Source organism: Heterodontus francisci, chromosome 6, assembly GCF_036365525.1.
Source record: "Heterodontus francisci isolate sHetFra1 chromosome 6, sHetFra1.hap1, whole genome shotgun sequence".
In the NCBI taxonomy this organism is placed as follows: domain Eukaryota; kingdom Metazoa; phylum Chordata; class Chondrichthyes; order Heterodontiformes; family Heterodontidae; genus Heterodontus; species Heterodontus francisci.
In genome coordinates this window covers 59,959,659-59,985,897 of record NC_090376.1, presented here as the reverse complement: position 1 = coordinate 59,985,897, position 26,239 = coordinate 59,959,659, and the positions used below count along the sequence as shown (strand labels likewise).

At 43.8% G+C, this 26,239-nt stretch overlaps 1 protein-coding gene across 3 annotated transcripts in view; it reads right to left on the bottom strand.

Moving 5' to 3' along the window:
* Positions 1–26,239, bottom strand: part of pdgfd (platelet derived growth factor d) — a 215,649-nt gene that overhangs the window by 103,659 nt on the left and 85,751 nt on the right. For 2 of the 3 annotated variants that reach the window (XM_068033754.1, XM_068033756.1), the window contains exon 2: positions 18,947–19,151. In XM_068033754.1, the coding sequence (XP_067889855.1) occupies positions 18,947–19,151 (205 nt within the window). The remainder of the gene's footprint in view (positions 1–18,946; positions 19,152–26,239) is intronic. The other variant, XM_068033755.1, reaches the window with a different exon arrangement.

The following is a 26,239-nucleotide window of genomic DNA, read 5'->3' as shown; positions in this document are numbered from 1 at the left end:
CCCCACTAGAGGCAATTGCTTCTCTGCAGCTACACTAATTAATCTTTTATCATTTTAAAGAACTCGATTAGATCACCCCACAACCTTCTAAACTCAAGGGAATTCAAACCAGTTAGTCTCACTATCGTGGTGGCATTTGGATTTTTTTTAACCTTTATTCTGTCAAAATACTATCCGTATGCATGAAATCAACAAAATTTGCATCTCATTGCTGTAACATTGAAAACAAGTGTTGGAAATAGCAATGGTTATGAGACAACATCATGAAGTGATCTCATACTGAGTGATCTTGGATTTGAAGGATCTACTTAACAAAGACTGATGCAATAATATCGATGATGATAATTCGGATAATTTGTTTCACATTTACAACTGCTCAAAATTGCACTTCATGGGCAATTTTGTCAATGATTCCCCTTTTAGGTAAAGTCAATTAGACTATTGAAAAGCTGAGTGGAGCATACACCTGTTTAGTAATTTTCATTTTAAATAACTAATTGCTCCATGTATGCTGAGAATATATAAGATCACTGCATGTAAGTATAAGCAAAGAGAAAAGTGTTGGCAGTCCATTCAACTAAACTTGGAACCATTTAAAAGTGTGTTGCTGGACCATTTTGCTTAAAACATGCAGAGTTATTGCACAAATGTTTTATGCACATGTACACAATTCCTCTCTGTGCTGTTTTAGTGGAAGCAATAACATAGCAGGTTAACACATCCATTAAACTAATGTAGAGAGGAGTTTGATATGAGACCGTTAAGCATTCCAAAATATAACTGACAGTAATTTCTACCCTACCATTTTTCATTGGCCTCCACTATTCTTTACTACACAGCCACTTAACAATTAAATCTCTCAAAGTTATAGCCACTGTAAGATAGTTCAAATTTTCTTTAATTACTCCTTTCAAAATGTAGAATTAATGAGGTCTGATTCTCACCTCTGTAGTTGCAGATATACTCTTGGGAGCATAAATGTGAATACATCCATGGGGCAGCTTTAAAAAACTGTCTTATGCAGTTTTCAACATGCTAATGATCTGACAGTTACCGCCACTAATGTTAGATATATTCAGCAATGATCATTTAATGAGGCACTGTTCATGAGATGGGTTTTGAGTATTTTCAAATATTTAGTGTGATGACATAAATTGTGTCCAAATGCATTGTTATACATCATGTCATCACGATGAATATGACACAGTGCTCTTCTCTCTCCAAACAACTGAAGCTTTTTTTGTGTGTGCTCATCAAGATGAAGGATATTAGTGCCCAGAAATAGAATTTGACCCTAAGCTGAATTTATGACCTCACGGGGGAATTTTAACTTCAATGAATAAGTGCGTTTGGGAATGGCTGGGTGGTTAAGAGGGCTGAAATTGACAGTGCATTGGGAAGCTGGCTCCAACCTGCTGAATTCCGCATTTAGTTGCAGCATGTTAGACTACATGCGAGAAACCAGAAGATGAAGGTTGCCAATTTAAGTATGTTAATAACTCAATAACAGCTATTTTAGCAGGGGGTTTTACTTTAACTGTGGGTGAAAGGTTTCCCAAGCTTCCTGGAACTCACCAGTGAAAGCAAAGTGACAGCACAGCTGAAGAAATAATAGGCAAAAAATACCATAAGTGCTGAAACCTCTCATCTGCTTCCTTGCCTAAGTTAAAGGCTTTTGCTCTCAGTACTTGTTCTGAGAGTGTGCTTTCACAACTTTCGAAGTGATTTCCATTACTTTGGAGGTGAATTTCACTACTTGGGAGGATTGCAGGTCTGATCTCCACTTTCCATCTGTCATACAACAGATCAACATGGGTGAAGCTTATGCTCAGTTGAAGACCAAGATGAACAGCAGCAAGAACCCCAGCAGTAGAGGAACCAGCAACAGGAGCAGCCCTCTCCTCACAGACCTGCCGTTCCACAGGAGAGCAAAGATGAGCACAGGTCTGATGGACGCAACAAAATGTACATAGGCAGAGGATTAGCTTCCTCGACATGACTGAATAACGGTGCCTCAGGAGGCTCAGGATACTGTGTCAGGCTGTCGCAGACATTTGCAGTTTGCCAGAAGATATGCTGCCTCAAGCTCATTCCAGGGATCTGCAGGAGAAATTTGCAAAATATCATAGTCAGTTGCCCACAAATGCATCACATAGGTTAGCGATGCTATATTTGCCAGGCAATTATGTACACTTTGCCACCAATGAGGTCAGTCAGAATGAGCGGGCGCTTGAGTTTGTGGCTCTGGTTGGCTTCCCACAGGTGCAAGTTGTGATAGACTGCACAGATGGGGCTGAATTTTATAGGCCCTTAGGAACAGAGGCGGGGGACCCATAAAATTGCGTGGGAAGATGGGGGGCATAGTGCCCATTCAATTTAATCTGGTGTGGGGAAGACCGAGAACAGCCTTCCCGCCCAGGGGCCATTGAGGCCTTTAAGTTAATGGCCACTTGAGGGCCGTGGGGTGCCTGTGCCATATGTGGACTTAATGAAGATGGGGGGGAGCCCTCGTCCATAGGCAATCTTTGACCCACGGAGGCCACCTGGCGGCAAAGGTCACCCCTCTTCCGTCACCCACCCCCCTGCCCTCAACAACGCAAGCCCAACCCAGGCCTGCCGGATTGGCCCCGGCGAGCTCGCCCCCACTTACCTGCAGTCTGAGCTCCAGAGCTGCTCCTTGTGTGGTGACTGCTGCAGTTCCAGCAGTGGCCACTGCTTCCACTGGCACTGCTGAGCTGCCAGCCCTCTGATTGGCCGGCAGCTCTTGGAGGCAGGATCCCTGTCCTTAAAAGGATGGGTCACCGGTATGGGCAGTTAATTGACCGAGCGCTGATAAATACAGTTGGGTGGGGGGTCCCACAAAAGGACCATGGCAGAGCTCCTCTCGCCTTTTGGGCCTGGTGTCAGGACCCCTGCTGGCTGCACAAAACACAGCCTGTGGCAGTCAAGGCACTCCCAGATCACCCAGGAGTTTTGTGAACAGTAAAGTCTTCCATTTCAACTTGCAGCTCTTGTGCAACCACAAAACAATCATCATGCAGATGTCTGTGAAGATTACCAGGGAGTTGCCATGATTCATTCATCCTGTGCCAGTCAACCATCGCTGTTGTCTTCAGACCTTGGAACAGACATATCAGCTGGCTTCTTGAAGACAAGGGCCATCCATTTAAAATATGGCTGTTCACACCAGTGAGGAACAATCAAAGCCATATGATGACGTAATAAAGCAAACAATCGGGGTGCTGAAGTTACGCTTCAGGCACCTGGACAAATCTGGAAGTGCCCTTCAACTTTTTTTATTCATTCATGGGATGTGTGAGTCACTGGCATGGCTCATTTATTTCATTTATTGCTCATCCCTAATTGCCATTGAGAGGTGGTGGTGAGCTGCTTTCTTGAACTGCTGCAGGCTTGTGGTGTAGGTGCACCCCCGGTGCTGTTAGGGAGGGAGTTTCAGGATTTTGACCCAGCGACCGTGAAGCAACAGCAATATAGTTCCAAGTTAGGGTGGTGTGTAACTTGGAAGGGAATTTGCAGGTGCTGGTGTGCCTATGTATCTGCTGCCCTTGTTCTTCCAGGCAGTAAGGGATCAGAGGGTGCAAAGGTGCTGTCAAAAATGCCTTGGCAAGTTGCTGTAGTGCATCTTGCAGATGGTACACACTGATCGCCAGTGGTGGAGGAAGTGAACATTTAAAGTGGTGGATGTGGTGTCAATCAAGCAAATTGCTTTAAACTGTCGAGCTTCTTGAGTCTTGTGGGAGCTGCACTCATCCGGGCAAGTGGAGAGTAGTCCATCACACTCCTGACTTGCGCTTTGTAGATGGTGGACAGGTTTTGGGAAGCCAAGAGGTGAGTTACTAACTGCAGAATTGCCAGCCTCTGACCTGCTCTTGCAGCCACTATATTTATATGACTGGTCCATTTAAGCTTCTGGTCAATGCTGACTTTCAGGATACTAATGGTGGCGGATTCAGCGATGGAAATGCCATTGAATGTCAAGGGGAGGTGGTTCTTGTTGGACATGATCATTGCCTGCCACGTTTGGCACAAATGTTACTTGCCACTTATTCGTCCAAGCCTGAATGTTGTCCAGGTCTTGCTGCATGCGGGCACAGGCTGCTTCTTCAACAGAGAAGTAGTGAATGAAACTGAACACTGTGCAATCATCAGTGACCATCCCCACTTCTGAACTTATGTTGGAAGGAAGGTTATTGTTGAAACAGTTGAAGGTGGTTGTGCCTAGGACACTGCCCAGAGGAATCCCTGCAGTGATAGCCTGGGCTGAGATGATTGGCCTCCAATAAACACAACCATCTTCCTTTGTGCTAGGTATGATTCCAACTGTAGAGAATTTTCCCTGATTCCCACTGGCTTCAGTTTTACCAGAGCTCCTTGATGCCAAGGGCAGTCACTCTCACCTCATCTCTGGAATTCAGCTCTTCTGTCCATATTTGGACCAAGGCTGTAATGAGGTCTGGAGCCGAGTGGTCCTGATAGAACCCAAACTGAAAATTGGTGAGCAGGTTATCGGTGAGTAAGTGCTGCTTGATAGCACTGTTATCAACACCTTCCATCACTTTGCTGATGATTGAGAGGAGAGTGCGGTAATTGGCTGAATTGGATTTGTCCTGCTTTTTGTGGCAGGACATACCTGGGCAATTTTTCACAATGTCATTTTGACACCAGTGTTGTAGCTGTACTGGTACAGCTTGGCTAAGGGTGGGGCTAGTTCTGGAACACAAGTCTCAGTGCTAGAGCCAGCAAGTTGTCAGGACCCTTAACTTTCGCTGTTTCCGGTGCATTCTGCTGTTTCTTCATATCTTGTGAAGTGAATCAAATTGGCTGAAGACTGGCATCTGTGATGGTGGGGATCTCAGGAGGAGGCTGAGATGGATTATCTATTCAGCAGTTCTGGCTGAAATGATTGCGAATGCTTCAGCCTTGTCTTTTGCAATCATGTGCTCAGCTCTGCTATCATTGAGGATGGCGATGTTCACAGAACCTCCTCTTCCTGTTCGTTGTTTAATTGTCCACCACCATTCACGACTTGATGTGGCAGAACTGCAGAGCTTTGATCTGATCCTTTCACTGTGGAATTGCTTAGCTCTGTCTCTCACATGAGGCTTTTGCTGTTTAGCATGCACGTAGTCCTGTGTTGTAGCTTCACCAGGTTGGTACCTCATTTTTCCGGACATCAACCTGAAATATTAAGGATGCAGTTGCATGTGCCATTGTACTCACCTTTCCTGCAGAGATTAGGTCATTAAATCGCTTCTGGCACTTTATCCAGGAGTGTGACACAACACTCCTGCTGCTAACCTCCTCAGCGATCTCCAGCCGTGCCTTCTTGCTCTCTGAGGCAGGCTTTTTCCCCCATTGGCAGAGAAGAGTATCTCCCTGCATGCCCTTGAACACTGCAGCATCAGGTCTAGGGAGGCATCTGTGAATCGAGGCACAGCTGTGCCATGTTGGGAATCCATTAGTACAGTTGCTTCCTCTCTTCCCCCACCTGGATAATCCCTCAACTTTCATCTTCACAGATCCCCTTTCAATAGTTCTGCTGAAATAGACGCATGCCGGTTGTCATCTTGCATGCTCATGCTAATTGGTCAGGAAATCTGGAAGCCAGTTACAGATGCAGTGTCTGGGATAAAAAAGCCACTGACAAAGCTCTATAGATATTTCTGGTTTTCCCACATGCTACGGGACTCCCCAGCTCCCAGAGGTTCAAAACATTAAAATTCCACCCCCCACCCCTATGTCCTCTCCACCTCAAAGATCTCCAGTCCCACCTGCACAACATTACCTGCCTTGCTCCTACCACAGCCCATCTCCATGTTTTTGCCACCTCCAAACTTGACTATTCCAATTCTCTACTGGCTGGCCACCCATCCTACCTCCTCCATAAAGTTCAGCTCACCCAATTTTCTGTCTGTATCCTGTCCACAACAAGTCCCACTCACCTATCAAACCTCTTCTTACTGACTTACATTGGCTCCCAGACCCCATTGTAGCAATTTTAAAATCTTCATTCTTGAGTTTAAATCACTTTATGACCTCATGCCTCACTTTCAATTTTCACTTCCTGCCCTGCTACTCCCTCCAAGCTCTCCATTCCACTGACTTGTGCAATCCCCCTTCCTTTTGCCCCACCAATGGTATCCATGTCTTAAGGTGCCCATGCTCTGAAATTCCTTCCCCAACCACTTCAGATCTCCATTTCCCCTTCCTCCTTTATCCTCTGAAAACTCAGCTGTTTGACCAAACTTTTGGTTCCCCCTTCTAATATCTCTTTCTTTGGCTCAGTGTTCATTTTCTTGATTATGACTTCATGAAGTGCCTTGGAACTTTTTTTCTACATTAATGGTGCAATATAAAGCATAGAATCATACAACATAGAAGGAAGCCATTCAGCCCATCATGCCTGTGCTGGCTCTTTGAAAAAGCTAAGCAATTAGTTCCACTGTCCTGCTTTTTCCCCATAGTCCTGCAAATTTTTCCTTTTCAAGTCTTTATTCATTTCCCTTTTGAATTTACTTCCATCACCCTGACAGGCAGTGCATTTCAGATCATAATAACTAACTGCATTAAAAAAGATCCTCATCTTCCCTCTGGTTATTTTGCGAATTATCTTAAAACTGCTCCCTCTGGTTACCAACTGTCCTGCCAGTGGAAGTTGTCACAGGTTCCATGCAGATTTACTTTTAACACATGCAAGTTGTGTTTTTATTCCAATTTAAGCTTACCTAACTGCGAAACTCATCTCTGTAGCGCTGTTAGTATCAGTGTTACAGAAGCCCAGGGACCGTAAAATAGTGGCCAAATCATTTCCAGTCCTTCTGATGTGACCCGCACGGCATGCTGCACTTTTAAGGGCACTAGCGCGGGAGTACCATGTGTGTGCTGAAAGCATGCAGAATGGGCAGATCGAGACATCAGTCAACGTCAAACACTGATTTGGAGCCAAGCCTGTCATTTTGGACCTTGAGGGACCACCACCCCACCCCACCCCACCCCTCCCCCAACTAGCACTATTTAAATGCATCAGCATGGGACTTTCAGGTGAGGTACCTTTGACTTTCTTTTGCTGCTGCAGAGTGAGTTCAGTGTTGGAGGAGTTATTAGAGTCAGAAGGGAGTGGGGCTGGGTGTTTCCAAGCAGGTCAAAGGAGTTTGACGGCCTCCCAACAGAAAGCCTGCAATCATGAATGCTATACATGCAGCCCCTGTTGTGCTGCAGCATGACAGGGACATGGAGCACAGGTAGCAAACAAGGGAAACTGTGTACAGAGGGAGGAGGAGGAAGTTCAACAGAAGGCCATACCCACCTAGGGTATTCAAGGAGCACTTCTCCTACCTCCACCTCAGCCATGAGTACTGTGTGAGGCACCTACATTTCACCAAGGAGGTGGTCACTGAACTGTGCCCTCCACCTGGACCTGCAGCCAACCTGCAGGGCAAGGCCAGCATTACCAGTGACCATGAAGAGCAGCAGCCACTCAATTTCTACACAAGTGGATTCTTCCAGGTGACAGCCAGCAACATTACCAAAATATCACAGTTTGCTGTACATTGCTGCATCATGGAGGTTACAGAGACCCTGTATGCCAGGAGAGGACACTTCATTGTCTTCTCTTTAACCAAAGAGAAACAGGAGGAGTGGGCACATGACTTTGCGAGACTAGCAAGATACCCAGTGATGCAGTGAGCTATCAATTGCATGCATGTAGCTCAACGGGTGCCTCATATTAACAAAGTGATACAGTGAGGAAGTTTGCATACTGCCTGTATCATTTCGACCATACATAGGGTGAGTCTGCATCATTATCCCATTGCCCGTTAATGGGCTTAATTGAATCTTTTACCCCTGTATCAGCATTCCATGCCTCTTGTCGTGCAGCTGACAATTCAATCCTAAATTCTGAAGGCTTATCCCCATTGTACTAGTATGGCATTCCTTCCATTTCCTCCACAACAACAACTTAAATTTATATAGCTCCTTTAATACAATAAAAGGTCCCAAAATGCTTCACAGGAGCATTATAAAAAATATGACACTGAGCCACATAAGGAGATATTAGGTCAGATGACCAAAAACTTGGTGAAAAAGGTAGGTTTGAAGGAGTGCCTTAAAAGAGAAAAATGACGTAGAGAGGTGGAGAGGTGTAGGGAGGGTATTCCAGAGCTTAGGGCCTAGATATCTGAAGGCAAGCTCACCAATGATGGAGGGATCAAAATTGGGGATGCTCAAGTGGCCAGAATTAGGGCAGTGCCGATATCTCAGAGGATTGTGGGGCTGGAGGAGATTACAGAGATAGGAAGGGCCGAGTCCATGGAAGGATTTGAAAACAAGGATGAGGATTTTAAAATCAAGACATTGTTTGACTGTGAATCAATGTAGGTCAGCAAGCACGCAGTGATAGGTGAACAGGACTTGGTGCAAGTTAAGACACAGGCAGTAGAGTTTTAGATGACCTCAAGTTCATGGAAGGTATTGTGGGAGACCAGCCAGGAGTGCATTGGAATAGTCAAGTCTAGAGGTAATGAAGGCATGAATGAGTGTTTCAGCAGCAGATGAACTGAGACAGGTGCGAAATTGGGTGATGTTACTGAGGTGGAAATAGGCAGTCTTACTGATGGCGCGAATATGAAGTCGGAAGTTCATTTCTGGATCAAATGTGACACCAAGGTTGCTAACAGACCGGCTTACTCTCAGACTTGCCAAGGAGAGGGATGGAGTCAGAGCTAGGGAACAGAGTTTGGAGTGGACACCAACAACAATGGCTTCAGTCTTCCCATTATTTATTTGGAGGAAATTTCTGCTCATCCAGTACTGGATGTCGGATAAGCAGTCTGATAGTTTAGCAAAAGTGGAGGAGTCGAGAGAGGTGGTGATGAGGTAGAGCTGGGTGTTGTTAGTGTACATGCGAAAACTAACCAACCATCTTGTAGCCTCTCTGAGTGAGATTCCAATTAATGCCAAATGTGGGACAATTTTGTGCAGTAGGTTCTTGCCCACTAGGAACTACATTGAGATTGGGATAAGGTCACTTTTAGCCAGAGACAGACGAGACTTTAATTCCATCATTCTGGGCTGGATTTGAACCCAGGAAACAAAGGTCAATATTTAAGACACTTCACCATCCGGTTCCACCTCTAAAGTATTTTTAGAACATAGGAAAAGCCAGGGATGAGTAGAGGCAATTCAGCACATGAACTCTACTGCATTACCTCTCCCATCTTAGAATCAAATTCTATTTTGAATAAGCCCAATGTTCTTGCCTGTCGCTTGATAGGCCATTACAAACTCTGAGCAAAAGGTCCTTGAAATCTAAGCCTTCTGGTGTGCTCCTCCTGTAACTTCAACCCTTGTTCACTAGAACTGCTGGAAGGGCCCAGATACAGCAGCCTTAGTGTTGTGCCCAAACATCTTGTATGGCCTTTGTTTTTGTATGGCCTGTTAGGGCTAAAGACTCTGCCCATTTGGGCGGCACAGTGGCGCAGTGGTTAGCACCGCAGCCTCACAGCTCCAGCGACCCGGGTTCAATTCTGGGTACTGTCTGTGTGGAGTTTGCAAGTTCTCCCTGTGTCTGCGTGGGTTTTCTCCGGGTGCTCCGGTTTCCTCCCACAAGCCAAAAGACTTGCAGGTTGGTAGGTAAATTGGCCATTATAAATTGCCCCTCGTATAGGTAGGTGGTAGGGAAATATAGGGACAGGTGGGGATGTGGTAGGAATATGGGATGGGTGGTTGATGGTCGGCAAAGACTCGGTGGGCCGAAGGGCCTGTTTCAGTGCTGTATCTCTAAACTAAACTAAACATCCCAAACATGGCTATCATCGTAAGGAGGGATGGGTTTTGGTTGTGAACTCCCTGATTAAGGGTTTCCTGCATCCTAGACCTTCAGAAGGACCGGCCGAACTAGGCACACCTTTCTGACCATTGGTGGAAATGAAGCCTACCTGGAGGGTAACTATGTTAAACATATTGGACCCCGAATTTCCTTGTGGGTTCTGCCAACTCCTGGCAGGAGTCCAGAGGGACCCACTGTAACATGACAGAGTTATAGTTATATTGATTCCCACCAATTCTGTAATTTGTTGGTCAGTCTTATAAGGAGCAGAACCTCCATTTACCTCTTACAAGACCTATGATACCAAGGGGCCAAAACTGGGAGATGGAGTTACCACTTCCCAGGCTCAGTCATGATCTGAAGTATTACTAGGTAAGTCAAGAGAGTTATGACACAGGGGAAGGGCAGGCCGGGGAAGTGGCCTGGACAACTAACAAAAGGTAGATTTTTTTTATCGAATCAGTCACCCTTTGTAGGGAGGTAAGGAGGAACTCAGTGTGCACTTGGGTGAAGGAAGGGAAATGGGCCTGGGATCTCCACTGCCCAGCACCTGCCATAACCCAAAGGCAGTCAGATGCTGAATTTTCAGTTCTACCTATAACAAATTAGGTAGCCTCCAGCTGATGCCTTAACTCCAATCCTAGTGAAACTGCTGAAATCATAGCCCACGGATATTGGGGAAAATTGCTGTTCTGAATTCTACAATCCTATCATTTTGCAGCACGGAAAGAATTCACTTAACCCACTGGGGCTCCACCAGTTCTCTGAAGGAATAATCCACCTAGTCCCATTCCCCTGCCCTTTCCATATAACCGTTTTAATTTTCTTTCTTTTATCAAATATTTATCCACTTTCCTTTTAAAAGCTATTATTGATTCTGTTTTCAATACTGTTTCTGGTTAGATATTTCATGCCCTTTATGCAGGCCGAGCAAATACAGATATTTCATAAGTAAGTTCAAAGGAATTAGTGACGAATTCACCCAATACTTTACCTAAAGAGTAATATATAGAGGGTGATTGATTATGATGGACTGAAGAAAAAACTGGAACTGAAGTAATTTAAAAAAGACTAAACAAACTACAACCATCCAGTTCTATATCTGCAATTCCATCGTATGTCCCGGTTAGCAAATTGTTCTCTATATACACCTCTTGACCTGAGGAACATTCAAGATGGAGATGCTTGAGACTGTCAGCCAGTAAGATTTTTTTTGGCCAGTAAATATTAAATGCCACAGGTAATAATACTGAAAAGAAAAAAGAAAAACCTAATGCACACATCAATTATGAGTCTATGACATTGTATTTTGTATGCTCTGGCATTCAAGCTTACTATATGTGTCCAAAGCTTTTCCTTGACAAATGCCTGTATCATTGTGTTGGCAATTCATTCTGGTGTGATACTGGCCATGATTCATGGGAGAAATCAGGTAAACATGAAACATCAGAACATAAGAAATAGGAGCTGGGCTAAGCTATATGGCCCCTCAACCTGTTCTGCTATTAATTAAGATCGTGGCTGATCTTTGACCTCAACTCTACCTTCCTGGCTAATCGCCACATCCCTTGATTCCCTTAGACTCCAAAAATCTATCAATCTCAGTCTTGAATATATTCAACAACTGAGCAGCCACAGCTCTTTGCATTAACGAATTCCGAAGAATCACAACCCTCTGAGTGAAGAAATTTCTCCTGTTATGACGAGGTGAGAAAGAGGTCTAGGGTTCCCTTTCAGCCTTCACCTGGTCTTACCGTAACAGGGTTTAATTTTAAACACACTTTTTTTTAGCTCCCCCTTGGTGAATCCTTGTTCACCGCTTTCCAATTATAAGGCAAAGAAACCAGCAAAAACAGGCTTTCTCAGGTTGAAAGAAGAAAAGTTGAAATTTATTAAACTTAAACTCTAATTCGGTTAATGCCTATGGATACACGATGCGCCCACGCTAGCATGCATATGTAATGCACAAATGCAAATAGAGACATAAAAGAGCAGAAGATAAATAAAGTGGAAAAGTTTGAGGCAATATCTGAAGAGTTGTTGTTACAGTTCTTCGAGCTCACTGTAGAGTCTTTGACTGTAGGTAGATCTTGCTTTTCGTTGGGGGGCAGTATTCTTCTTAAACCTTGTTCGCTATAGGAGACTTTTCTCTCTTGGGGTTCATGTGTCTTCAGTGGATTCAGAGGCTTGTGAGAAAGAGATGGAAGCAGACAGGAGAGAGATCTTCTCAGTGCAGGAGAAAGCAGCTTTCTGCTCGAACTGTTAGTACAAATTCAAAAAACTCATGTTGCCCAGCAGGTTAGTCATGTGACTAGCTGATTTGACCTTGTCTGTTTATGTATTCAGCCATCTTAGCAGTCAACCTGGAATGGGAGCTCCCCCACCTTCAATGTCTGGTGATCAAAAGTCCATTGTGGGTTCACTATCAGGGAATGGCTGCTTTGTCCTTCCAAACACTGTCTGTTAATATGCAAATGTATTTTCCAGCCATGGCTGATCTGTTTAACAAGTCTTCTTCACTCCAGTAACAGTTAAAAATCAATGTTCATGACAAAATTAATGTGCCTCATTCTTGGCTGGTGGGGGCCTAGCATGACACTCCTTATTTCAGTCCTATATGGCTGCCCCCTTATCCTGAGACTATGTCCCCTAGTTCTGGACCCTCCAGTCAAGGGAAACAGTTTCCCACGTCTACCCTGTCAGGCCTTCTAGGAATCTTATATGTTTCAATGAGATCACCTCTCACTGTTCTAAATGCCAGAGAGTATAGGCCCATTCTACTTAATCACTCCTCATAGGACAGCCCTTTCATCACAAGAATCAATCTAGTGAACCTTTGTTGCTTGCCCCCGCCCCCGCAAGGCAAATATATCCTTCCTTAGGTACGGAGATCAAAACTGTATGTCGTACTCCAAGTATGGTCTCACCAAAGCCCTGCCCAATTGCTTACTCTTGTACTCCAAACCCCTTGCAATAAAGGCCAACACACCATTTGCCTTCCTAATTGTTTGCTGCATGATAACTTCCTTTGTTTCATGTACAAGGACACCCAAATCCCTCTGAACATCAAAATGTAATAGTTTCTAACCATTAAAACATATTCTGTTTTTCTACTCTTTCATTTCCCCACATTATAATCCATCTTCTACCTTACTGCCCATTCACTTAACCTGTCTATACCCCTTTGCAAACTATTTTGTGTCCTCCTCACAGATAACTTTCCCACGTAGCTTTCTATTTATAGCAAAGTGGATACATTCAGTCCCTTCATCTAAGTTATTAATATAGATTGTAAATAGCTGATGTCCCAGGACTGACCCTTGTGGCACCCCACTGGCAACAGCCTGTCAACCTGAAAATGACCCATTTATCCCTACTATCTTTTAGAACCCTAGGATATAGGCCATCCGGTCCAGGGGATTTGTTGGCTTTTAATTCCACTAATTTCTCCAGTACTTTTTCTTTACTAATATTAATGACTCCATGTTCCTCACTCTTATTAGACCTTTGTTTCCCCACTATTTCTGGTACAAGCCAAAATCCTTCCTATTACTGTCCTTATGTCATCCTTTATTAGCAGGGCTGTCCCTGCTGTTATTTTCTATTTTGTCTGGTTTTCAAAACATTAAGCACCGCAGAATATTTAGTTCCCAACCTTGGTCACCATGCAACTAGGTCTCTGTAATGGCTATTAGATCAACCCTTTTATCTCTATTTGTGCCATTAATTTGTCTATCTTGTTATGAATGCTTTGTGAATTCAGATAAAGTGCCTTTAATTTTTTTTCCATTTTCCCCTGGTTTGACCTTATTCGTTGATGCATTACTACCACGAAACTCTTTGTCCCTTCCTGTCACACTATGCTTATCTTTACCCAAATTGCTATACCGGTCTATGGTCTTGACTTTTTAGATTTATAAATTTCCCCTCAGCTGAACCCTCTCCTACTCCTTTTTAGTTTAAACCTCTATCTACAGCCCTAGGTATTTGATTCACTAGGGGCTGAATTTTACCGGCCCCCCGACACAGTGCGGAGGCCAGTAAAATGCTGCAGGAAGAGGCCCGCCTCGACCCCCGATGTTGAGACAGGCTAGCCACATTTTACGGGCAGCGGCGGGACCTCGGTGCTGCCCCCCCAGCTGTATGGCAGCAGCACCACAATTAGCATATGGTAATGATTACTTACCTATGCTGATTATGCAGCCCGCGGCCTCTCCACCGACATTGTTGGATTTTTTGGTGAACGGGCAGCCGTCACGTGCCGTCTCATTCACAATCTGAAAAGCCGGCAGGTCCTCACTCTGCATTAGGGAAGGGAGGAGGGAGGGGGGATACACAGGGGTCTAACTGCATTCTGGAAGGGAGGAGGGATACACCAGGGGTCTAGCTCTGCATTCTGGAAGGGAGGAGGGAGGGGGGGATATGCAGGGGTCTAACTCTGCATTCTTAAAGGGAGGAAGTGGGGGGGATACACAGGGGTCACACTCTGCATTCTGAAAGGGAGGGGGTCTGGGATTACTGGAGGGAAAGCTGTGCTGGCATGAAGGGAGGTACCATGTACCTCTGTTAACAGTGTACGCTCTATATTTGTGAGGGGGCAATGGCACACTAGGCACCCTGTGAGTGGGGAGGGAGCCAGAAAGGGCAGGAGCATTAAGGTGTTATGGATGGTGGGGACAATCGATTCAGCTGGTAGGATCTTGATGCGGTCATGCTCTGCCACTCTGAGTGTTGGCCAAGATGGGCAATGCCATGGCACACCACATAGTTGATGCAGGAAAGCAGCTGATGTACCTGTCAACACCAATCCCTGCCTGTTAGGAACCTTCAAATATCTGCAGGGTTCAACTTTATTTATCACATGGAACTAGCTATGGCTCATCCTACATTGTGTGATCCTCTGCACGTGAGGATCCATATGTGACAGAGGCAATATCAACAGGCAGGTGTGATCCACGTAGAGGCCCCTGGTCATGAGCAGCAGCCCCCAAAGGGAGCCTGTCATTATGGTTGGCGTGCATCTACAGGCCCCACATGACATGCCATCGGATGTCAGAGCATCAGTGTCAGAGGAGATTGCGCATATAGAGAGGGTGGTGACACGTCTCTGTGCCCTGCTCAAGGATGACCCGCAGCCCATGGGCTCTGGTGGACACCCCATGCCTTTGTTCCTCACACTGGCAGCAGTTCTCAAGCCTGACACCTCTGCAGCCGTTTAGGGGCCCAACAGAGACTTTTGTGGGGTCACACAGTCAGTAGTGCACCGATGCATCAGGGAGGTCACCAATGCCCTGCACCGGAAGGCCAGTGAGGATGTCCGCTTCAGGACAGACTCTTGCAGCCAGGCCGAGAGGGCCATTGGTTCTGGCACCATTGCCAGAGAACCATAGGTTGTAATGTTCATGGACTGCACTCAGGCCTACTTCCAGGCTACCACCTGCAGATGTCACCATTAAAGGAGCCCTCTCAATCTAGGTGAAGCTGGTATGTGAACACCGCAGATGCTTGCAGCGAATGTGTGACTGCTTCTCAGGCAGCTGCCATGACACCTGGGTCTTGCGCCAATCCCAGCTGCCACCGCTGTTCACTGAACTGGCTCAGATAGAGGGGTGGCTTCTTGGAGATAAGGGCTATCCTTTGCAGACATGGCTCCCGATACCAGTGAGAGACTCCACCACTGCTGCAGAGGAGAGATACAACATCAGCCACTGAGCTACATAAGCAACTATTGAGCAGGAGATTGGCATGCTGAAAGAGCGCCTCCAACACCTGTATAGATAGGCCTGTAGTACGGGCCAAAAAGGCCAGCTCCTTTCTTTGCTGCTCTGCACCCAATGCACCCAATAGGCCTGGCATGATGAGGAGAGACATCAACAGGATTCCTCCTCGGACTATGAGGACGCTGATGACCTACAATATGAAAGACTCATGGGAGGGCAGATGGCACCCAGGCTCTGCACACAGGGCTAGCAGTGAGGTGGGGATGTACGGCAGTGGCTTATCAGACAAAGGCTGTCTGCTCCATTGGAACCGACATGAACTCTGCAAGCCACACATCACCCTCGCTCACCTGCTGTGCACCAGTCCACATCTGCAGCATCCCTATGTAAACCATTAGAGGCAGCAGCTGACTGAGCCAATGTCCATGTCACTATATCCATGGAGACGCTCATGTGTAATGGTGGTATGGCGATGATGTTATTGCATATGTTGGCTCTTCCGAAGGGCCAACGGTGCAAAGGGATATGACATTGGCGCTACATGCTGGCACACATCATTCACACAGAGAAAAGGACACACATGTTAGTGAGGAACATTTAGTGAAAGACGTATTTACATTGCTGTGACACCCGTGCATTCCCATTTGTGTCAGTGTGTTCTCTGTAAATTTCTGTAATACCTTTTAGGGTCTATTTCAGTCTCACGTCCTTTGATGTGCAAATTTAAGATTATTTACCCAGGTGCAGCATACCTACAAGAAGGAATGCTACACTTGAGTGGGAGAAGAGGAGCTCAACTTCACAGGACACTGGGACACAGCAGGGTAAGTATGTGGCAGCAAAACTGAAAGTGCTGGGTGACTCAGCAGGTCAGACATCATACGTGGAGAGAGAAGCAGAGTTAACTTTCAGGTCTGTGAACTTGGACAAGTTAACTCTGCTTCTCTCTCCATAGATGCTGCCTGACCTGCTGGATTTCTGCAGCACTTTCTGCCTAGCTGCCAGATTGACAGCAGCCCCACTCTTCAGCAGTCAGGTAAGTATTCTTTGACAGCTGTCAGGAAGCAGGTTCTGGGGCACTTAAAATAGGGCCCCATAGCTGTCAAATGGTTCCTCACTGCGCCGAATGTCCTGCCTCTCCCAAGGTAATATCGGGGGGGAGGCTCGGCGCAGTGATGCTAATGAGCCCCTGCACGTAATATCGGGGGGGCTCTGCGGCGGCCGCTAAATGCGGGCACCGCACTGAGTTCAAAGGGCGCAGCCGTGGACGGCGGCGCCTCAATAAAATTTAGCCCTAGGACACTGGTCCGGGCCTGGTTTAAGTGGAGCCTGTCCCAATGGAACAGCTCTGTCTTTCCCCAGTACTGGTGCCAGTGGCCCATGAATTGAAACCTCTTTCACCCACATCACTTTTTGAGCCATGCATTCAACTCTCTGATCTGTTTGACCCTATGCCAATTTGAGCATGGCTCAGATGGTAATCCAGGGATTAGAACTTTTGAGGTTCTGCTTTTTAGTTTGGATCTTAACTCCTGAAAGTCCCTCAGAAGAAACTCATTCCTTGTTCTGCGCATGCTGTTGGTTGCTACGCAGGTCATGACAACTGGATCCGCTCCCTCCCACTCTGAGTTCTTCTGTAGCCATGAGGAGATGTCCTTAAACCTGGCATCAGGCAGGCAACACAACTTTTAGGACTCCAAGTCGTGGCTGCATAGAGTAATAACTATCACTACCACATTCCTTTTTATTCCCCCCACTTGAATGGCCTCTTGTATGATGATCCCATGGTCAGTTAGCTCATCCACCCTGCAGACTTTGGCCAGGATTTTGTGAGGTCCCCTGAGGTGGGATTGGAGGTGGGGGGCACAGAGTATGGTGATGGGTGATGGAGGTGGCAGGGCAGCGGGGTGGGGGGCCCATCGCCTTCCCGTCGCCTAGCGATCTTCCTGAGGGCAGGATAGGCTGACAATGGCCTTTCTGCCCAGAGGCCAATTTAGGCCCTTAAGTGGCTCATTAACGACCAATTAAGGGCCTTTTCCCGCCACCGCTGGGATCTTACCAGTGCTGGGGGCGGGGCGGGGGGGGGTCTCCTTATGGGGCTTGGGGGTGTGGGGCGGTCCCTCCTTCATGGGCAATTTGTGGTCCACGGAGGACCCCCACCAGGAACAACTTTGCCCCCCAGAATTCCCTCCCCCTTTAAAGAGACATGGATCCTGCCTCCTGAAACTTTGATTTAAAATGATAGCTCCAGGGGGGCACAGAAAGGCAGAGGCGGAGTTCCCCCAGCCTTTTCGTTCCAGCGCCGGGAATCCCGCCTCTAGCACAAAGTCCTGCCCTTTGATCCTATCTACATCGGCAGCAAGAAGTTTGTACCTGTTGGATAAGGGCATAGGTAACTCCAGCACTGCACCTGCCTGACTTGCAGTCACACCCTCCTGTCCCTGACCGCTAACAAGACCTGTACTGTTACCTAACGTAAGGGGAGTGACTGCCTCCTGTATCAAAGTGTCATTGTGATAACTCTCCCCCTCCCTGATGCCCTGCAATGTTTGCACCTCAGACTCCAGCTCAACAACTCTGAGCTGAAGTTCCTCGAGATGCAGACACTTACTGCAGATATGGTTGCCGAGATCGCAAAGCTCTCCACAAACTTCCACATGCTGCTTTTGTGGTACACACCTAAACTGCCATCCCTATCTAAATTTGTTTTATTTATTTGATTAATTAAAGTTTATGTATTTAATCAACTTAACTCATAGTTTTTTAACTAATTACTTCAAGTTTAAGTTAAGGGTAGATTAAATTAAATATTTACATTGAACACAAGCCACTGCAGGTATTGGAAGCAAAAAACAGCATCTCCTTCCCCTTCTGCACAGATCAGTTTAAACACAATGAATAGTTGAGATACATATAGGGAGGGGTGGGTGGGGGGGAGTTCTTGTTGGGAGTGAAATTTACTGTCACTCCAGGAAACAACATTGTAAGGAATGCAGAATTGTATCTCTTTGCACAATTGTGGCAGGTATAACATGGAAAATATACAATACAGAGCTTCCATTTCCTATCAACAGCTGCAAAATATGCATCAATGCCAAGCATCCTGTGTCATGCCAGTTTGGAGTTGCTACTCCTTATTCTAGAGCCCTGCACCATCTGCTGTTATTTGACAGTGTAAATACATTTCCAGCTGCACCATTCACGTACATACTGACCTCAAGTCAATTTGACCCATAAATATCAGCACTTTCATGTGATAATCAAAGATCATTCAAGGTTATAATCTTAATTCTAAACACAGCACAAACATTGTAATAGACAGTTTTAGCATTAATAGGAATATAGTTTCTCATAACTTCCCCATTTTTCTGCTTACCTGCAAATATCATTTTCTGGTTCCTCCAGTCCAAAGCGAGTATCGAACACCAACTGTATCCTTGTGTTTTCAGGAGACAGCAACCTCCACGTCAATAAAATACTCCTTGGATAGTTGAGAGGAAATCGTGGACTCTGTACAAATCCATTATTCACGACATTGATTGTATCTTCTTGCCGATAAATTGCTGTGAGGTGATTGCTCTCTGTTAGTAGTCACAACTTGTACAAATTAGTTGGCTGTTTAATTATTGAAGAACAATGCAAAAAAGCACCAAATTTAACAATGAATGATAAATCTTCCAACTTTTAGCACTTCCTACAATTAATGATGTTGCATTCAAAAATGCTTTAACAGTCAAGACTGTTAACTATTAACGGTGCCTTTTAGGTACAGATATATACAATGTCTTGCTGAAAACAGAAACATTTTGTCGAAGCTTTTAATCTTGCACTTATCAGGACAATTCGAAAGAATACCAATGCAGACACAAAGAACATGTACACACATTCTGCCTGTTTCAGCGAAACAAAATAAGTGACAGCCATTCACTGGTTCATTCCTCAGGGAAATGCCTTGACCAATCAGAGTCAAGCTGCCTGGTTTAAATTAAACAAAGCTTGGCAGTTAACTGTCAGTCACCATAAACTGGTGCATTCTCCATGGCAATGCCTCTACCAATCAAAGTCCACTTGCCAACCAATCAGAACTCTCTTCTCACATAGCATAAATTTGTTGCTTCCCTTATATTGGTATTCTTGCGAATTGTCCTGATGAGTGCAAGATGAAAAGCTTCGACAACACATCTTTGTCTTCAGCAATACTCACGTTCTGTACTACCAAATGACTATTTATATGCAATGTACTATTAGCTGCTACTCTCAGAAATTTGGTTTAGGTTACAAACCTACAGACATTGGGGCCTATAGAGACTAGAAAGAATTATGTGCTGATTATATTTAAGCTAAAATGAATGAATCATGGATAAACAGCATGATAGTAATTACTCCATAATCAACAGGCCAGCAGTAGGCTACTATGCAAATGCAGCTGAAATTCTGCCACGTAAGATAACTGGAACAATTCTTGGCATAGCAAATACTGTACCGACTACAACAATAACCTTTGCCATGTGTCTTTCAGTTATATTGAATTTTTACTAAACTTTGAAAATGTGCAGTGATCTCAATTATAATATCATTTAAAAGGGAATTTCGTAAGTATTTGAAATGCAAACATATAAAAGGATATGGGGCAAGGGCTGGGAAATGAGATTGGAGTAGACAGTTGCAATTTAACAGCTAGTATAGGCAATGGCATGATGAGACAAATGGCTTCCTTCTGTGCTACAGTTTCTAATAATTCTATATATAATTGGTGAGGCAATTCCCTTGCCATCACATCACTCCTCCATTTACAAAGCTGATGAATTGCAATTGCAAAACACTTTACCAGGTTCAGTCTGCTTTAAACATCTGTATTTATTATGCTTCAACCAAGGCAGAAATATGAGAGTGGACCAAAGTACAAATAATTGATATAATCTCAGCAAATGGAAACAATTTATAATTTATATATCAGATCACTGTAACTGTATGATGGCAGGATTCTGGTTCAGATAGAACCTATCCAGACAGCCTGAACTGCATTTGTTTTCATCAGCAGACACTGTTGGTTTGTTTTATTTCTATCATCAGCGAAAGTTTGTTTCCACCAGTAAAAGGGAATCCACACTAAAGCCAGAATAGCTGTCTGGATGAAAAAGTGCAGATTGAATATCTGGGTTTTATATGATCCTTGCTAGGAAATGTCAGTGGTTTGAATGCAAGCTAGTAACAATGCAAATTGCATCAACGCTTTGCTGCTCTGATGACATTGAGTTCAAGCTCAGAGATCTGGAATGTGGAAACTGTGGCGATGTTTTTATGTACTGTATTGTGATGACAGTTATTTTTTTCAAAATGGCAGCAGAAAAGATCATACGTATTTTCCAAAATGTTTTGCTTTTGGTCTTTTTTTAATTTACTGATCAAAGTGAGTGATGTTAGTGCTGGAATATGGAATACTTTACATTTCAGGCACCCAGTGTTAACATCAAGCAACCTCAGGTCAGGTATAACAACAACTGGCATTTATCTGGTGCTTCTTACATTGGAAAGCTGTTTCAGAACACTTTATAATGTGGAAAAGAAAAAAGGGCATTGAGCAGGAAGGAAAAACAAGTCGACAGAATTAGGCAATGGGGCCAAAGGAGTGGTTGAAAAGAAAAATTGACAGTACTTTAGAAAGGAGGGTGTAAGATGGAGGAATTTAGGAGCTAGTTCCAGTGAGCATGGCATGGTGGCTGAAATAGCAGTTGTTACGTCTTTTGGTATTTTCCCTCTTTTTACGCTAGATTTTTGGGAGGGTTTAGTACTTCAGCTCACTCTCTTAGTCAAACCTGTGTTCCTCATGTCTCACTGGTGAAGAAATCTAGGCAATTTGAAAACACTTTTCATTTTATTTTGTCTTACTACATGGTATCACATAATCTTCCTTGACTTTGGAAGTCTGTAACTTAATCTTTAAATGGAAAACAAGCTTGTTAAGGAGAAAATAATAAATTAACAGCAGTGGGTAGTCGGTGAATTTTACAGTAGTTTAAAGCTTAACCATCTTTTCCAGAAGGTCAAAGTAGCAAATAGTGTTGGCTACTGTGTTAAACTATAATGTACATGATGATTCTCTTTTTCCTCACCATCCACAGAAACTCTCTTCCCTGACTATCTTTATAACCATGGACATTTACAGCACAGAAGGAGGCCATTAAGCCGGCTGTATCTGCAGCAGATCTCCCAATCTATTTTCCTCTGTTTCAAATATTTATCCAATTTTTCCTTAAAAGATACAGTGGTCATTGCCAAAAAGACTTTCTTTGGCAAAGCATTCAATACTCCAACAACTGCCTGTGTAAAGAAAGTTCTTTCTGCTTACTCTTCTAATGACAATTTTAAATTGATACCTCGTTACTGACTCCCCAATTAGAAGAAATAATCTCTGGGTTATTACCTGATCCACGAGCAAACTGGTGTAGCCTAAATAAGATTAGAGAGTTAAATGCGTGGCTCAAAGATTGGTGTGGTAGAAATGGGTTTCGATTCATGGGGCACTGGCACCAGTACTAGGGAAAGTGGGAGCTGTACTGTTGGGACAGTCTTCACCCAAACCATGCTGGAACCAGTATTCTGGCGAGTCGTATAACTAGGGCAGTAGAGAGGGCTTTAAACTAAATAGTCGCGGTGAGGGATCAAGTAAGAGAAGATGTGATAATTTAAAGAGAGAGGAGAAGGCAAGAGAGCAAGATAGCAATAATGATAATCATAGTATGGCAGGAAGGGACAGCAGGTACAAACTTAAGAGTGCGCCAGCAGATAAAGCTAGAGGTTGTGAACTAACAAAGTGGGGGAGGGTTCGGGTGAAGGGAGATTTAGAAATCCAAAGAAAAAGGTCGAGGCATCAGAACAGTATAGCGTTGAGGGTGATGACAAGTGGAATGGGACACTAAGGGACAGAGAGTTTAGCAAAAATTTTACAAGAGTGAAAAAAGTCATTGCAGGGAAAAGAAGTTAAAAAAATAAAACTAAAGGTTTTTATCTGAAAGCACAAAGCAACTGCGGTAAAATAGATGAACGAGTGGCACAAATAAAGATAAATGATTTAGATCTAATCGCCATTACAGAGACATGGTTATCAGAACATAAGAACTAAGAGCAGGAGTAGGCAACTCAGCCCCTCGAGCCTGCCCCGCCATTCAATACGATCATGGCTGATCTCATCTCGGCCTCAACTCCACTTTCCGCCAGTTCTCCATAAACCTGCAACCCATTACTAATTAAAATCTGTCTATATCCATCTTAAAATGACTCAATGTGAATTCCACAGACTCACGACCCTTTGAGAGAAGAAATTTCTCCTCATCTCTGTTTTAAATCTGCTACCCCTTTTCCTAAAACTATGACCTCTCATTCTAGATTGTCCCACCAGAGGAAACATCCTCTCTACGTCTGCTTTGTCAATCACCTTAATCATCTTATATATCTCAATTAGATCTCCTCTCATTCTTCTAAACTCTAGAGAGTAAAGGCCTAAACTGCTCAATCTCTCTTCCTAAGACAAACCCCCCCATCTCTGGAATCAATCTAGTGAACCTCCTCTGAACTGCCTCCAATGCAACTACATCCCTCCTGAAGTAAGGGGATCAAAACTGTACGCAATACTCCAGGTGCGGTCTCATTAATGCCTTGTACAGTTGCAGCAACACTTCCCTACTTTTATACTCTATTCCTTTAGCAATAAATGCCAAAACTCCATTTGCCTTCCTTATTACCTGCTGCACCTCAAACTAGTTTTCAGCGAATCATGTAAGAGGACACCCAGATCCCTCTGCACCGAAGCACTCTGAAGTTTCTCTCCATTTAGATAATAATTTGCCTTTTTATTCTTCTGACCAAAATGGATACCTCACACTTATCCACGTTAAACTCCATCTGCCAAATTTTGGCCCATTCACCTAATCTATCCATATCCATCTGTAAATTTCTTATTTCTTTATTGCAACTTACTATCCCACCTATTTTAGTGTCATCTGCAAATTTGGCTATAGTACCTTCTATCCCTGCATTTAAGTCATTATATGGTGATCAAGGTTGGGAAATAAATATTCCAGGGTACACAATATTTCGGAAAGACAGACAGAGTGGCAAAGGAGGAGGGGTATCCCTGATAGTGTAGGATGACATAAGATCATAAGATCATAAGAACTAGGAGCAGGAGTAGGCCGTCCGGCCCCTCGAGCCTGCTCCGCCATTCGATAAGATCATGGCTGATCTTTTCGTAGACTCAGATCCACTTACCCGCGCTCCCACCGTATCCCTTAATTCCTTTATTGTTCAACAAGATATCTACCTTAGCTTTAAAGACGTTTACTGAAGAAGCGTCAACTACTTCACTGGGCAAGGAATTCCATAGATTAACAACCCTCTGGGTGAAGAAGTTCCTTCTTAATTCAGTCCTAAATCTGCTCCCTCTAATCTTGAGGCTATGCCCTCTTGTCCGAGCTTCACCTGCCAGTGGAAACATCCTCTCTACTTGTATCTTATCTATTCCCTTCATGATTTTATATGTTTCTATAAGATCCCCCCTCATTCTTCTGAACTCCAATGAATATAATCCCAATCTACTCAGTCTCTCCTCATAAACCATTAGTGAGCAAGAATATGGCCTCAGAAGATTAAGAAGTAGAATTAGTATGGGTGGAAATTAGGAATAGCAAGAATCAGAAAACACTGGTGGGAGTAATTTATAGGCATCCTAACAGTAGTTATATCATTGGATAGAGCATTAAACAAGAAATTATTGGAGCTTGTAACAAAGACAATGTAATAATTGTGGGGAATTTGAATCTTCATATAAACAGGGGCAATGAAATTGGCAATAGTAGTCAAGAAGATGAGTTTGTAGAATGTTTTCGGGACAGTTTCTTAGAGTAATACATTGTCGAACTGATTAGGGAAAAGCTATCTTAGATCTAGTATTGTGTAATGGAGCAGGGATAATTAGTAATGTCATAGTAAACAATATACTAGGAAATAGTGATCATACCATTGAATTCCATGTTAAGTTTGAAAGTGACATACTCCAATCACAAACAAGAATCTTAAACTTAAACAAAGCCAATTACATAGATATGAGGGGAGAACTGTTTAAGGTAAATAGACTAAAAGGTATGGATGCAAATGAACGGTGGGAAACTTTTAAAGAAACAGTTCAAAATGTTCAACAAAAACACATTGCATTGAAAAATAAAAACTCATCAAGAAAGACCCATTTGTTGCTCACTCAGGAAGTTAAGGATAGGATTAGATTAAAGAAAAGGCTTACAATGTTGAAAAAAAAAGTAGCAAGTCTGAGGATTGGGAATGTTTTAGAAACCAGCAAAGTGCTGCAAAAAGTTGATAATAAAGGAAAAAATAGAATGACAGTAAACTGGCCAATAATATAAAAACAGGTTGAAAGGGCTTTTATAGGTATATAAAAAGGAAGAAAATAGCTAAAGTAACCATTGGTCCCTTAGAAGCAGAGACAGGAGAAATTATCATGAGGAACGAGGGAATGGCAGAGGCATTGAACAAATATTTTGTGTCTGTCTTCACAGTAGAAGATACAAGTTTCATACCAGAAATAGACAGTAACCTAGGAGCTAAAAAGAGTGCGGAAATTAAAGAAATTAATATCAGCAGAGAAAAGTAATTGGAGAAACTTAGGGGGCTAAAATATGACAAATCCCTGGGAACTGATAGACTACATCCTAGGGTTCTAAAAGAGATAGCTGCAGAGATAGTGGATGTACCAGCAATGATTTTCCAAAATTCCTTAGATTTGGGAATGGTCCCATCAGATTGGAAGTTGGAAAATGTTCCACCACTTTTCAAGAAAAGAGGGAAACAGAAAATAGGGAACTACAGGCGAGTTAACCTAACATCAACCATTGGAAATATGCTGAAATCTATTATTAAGGAAGTATTAACAATGCACTTAGAAAAGCATAGTATGATTAGAACAAGTTCACATGGTTTTACTAAGGGAAATCCTGTCGGACAAATTTATTAGAGTTCTTTGAGGATATAACTGGTAGGGTTGATAAAGGGGAACCAGTAGATGTAATGTACCTGGATTTCCAAAAGACATTTGCTCAGGTGCAACAGGCAAATAAGAGCTCATGGAGTTGGGGTAATATATTAGCATGGATAGAGGATTGGTTAACGGACAGGAAGAAAAGAGTGGACGTAAACATGGCATTTTCAAGTTGGCAGGCAGTGAATAGTGGAGTGCTGCAAGGTTCGGTGCTTAGACGGGTTATGTGAGTGGGCAACAAGATTGCAGATGGAGTATAATGTAGGAAAGTGTGAAGTTATTCACTTTGGTCATAAGAATAGAAAACCAGAATATTTTTTAAAAGGTGTAAAACTTATAAGTTTTAATGTTCAAAGAGACTTGGGTGTGCTTGTACAGAAATGCAGTAAGTTAGCATGCAGGTGCAGCAAGCAATTAGGAAGGCAAATGGCATGTTGGCCTTTATTGCAAGGGGATTGGAGTACAGGAATAGAGAAGTCTTGATACAATTGTACAGGGTTTTGTTGAGACCACATCTGGAGTACCGTGTGCAGTTTTGGTCTCCACATTTAAGAAAAGATATACTTGCATTGGAGGCGGTACAGCGAAGGTTCACTAAATTGGTCCCTGGGATGGCGGGGT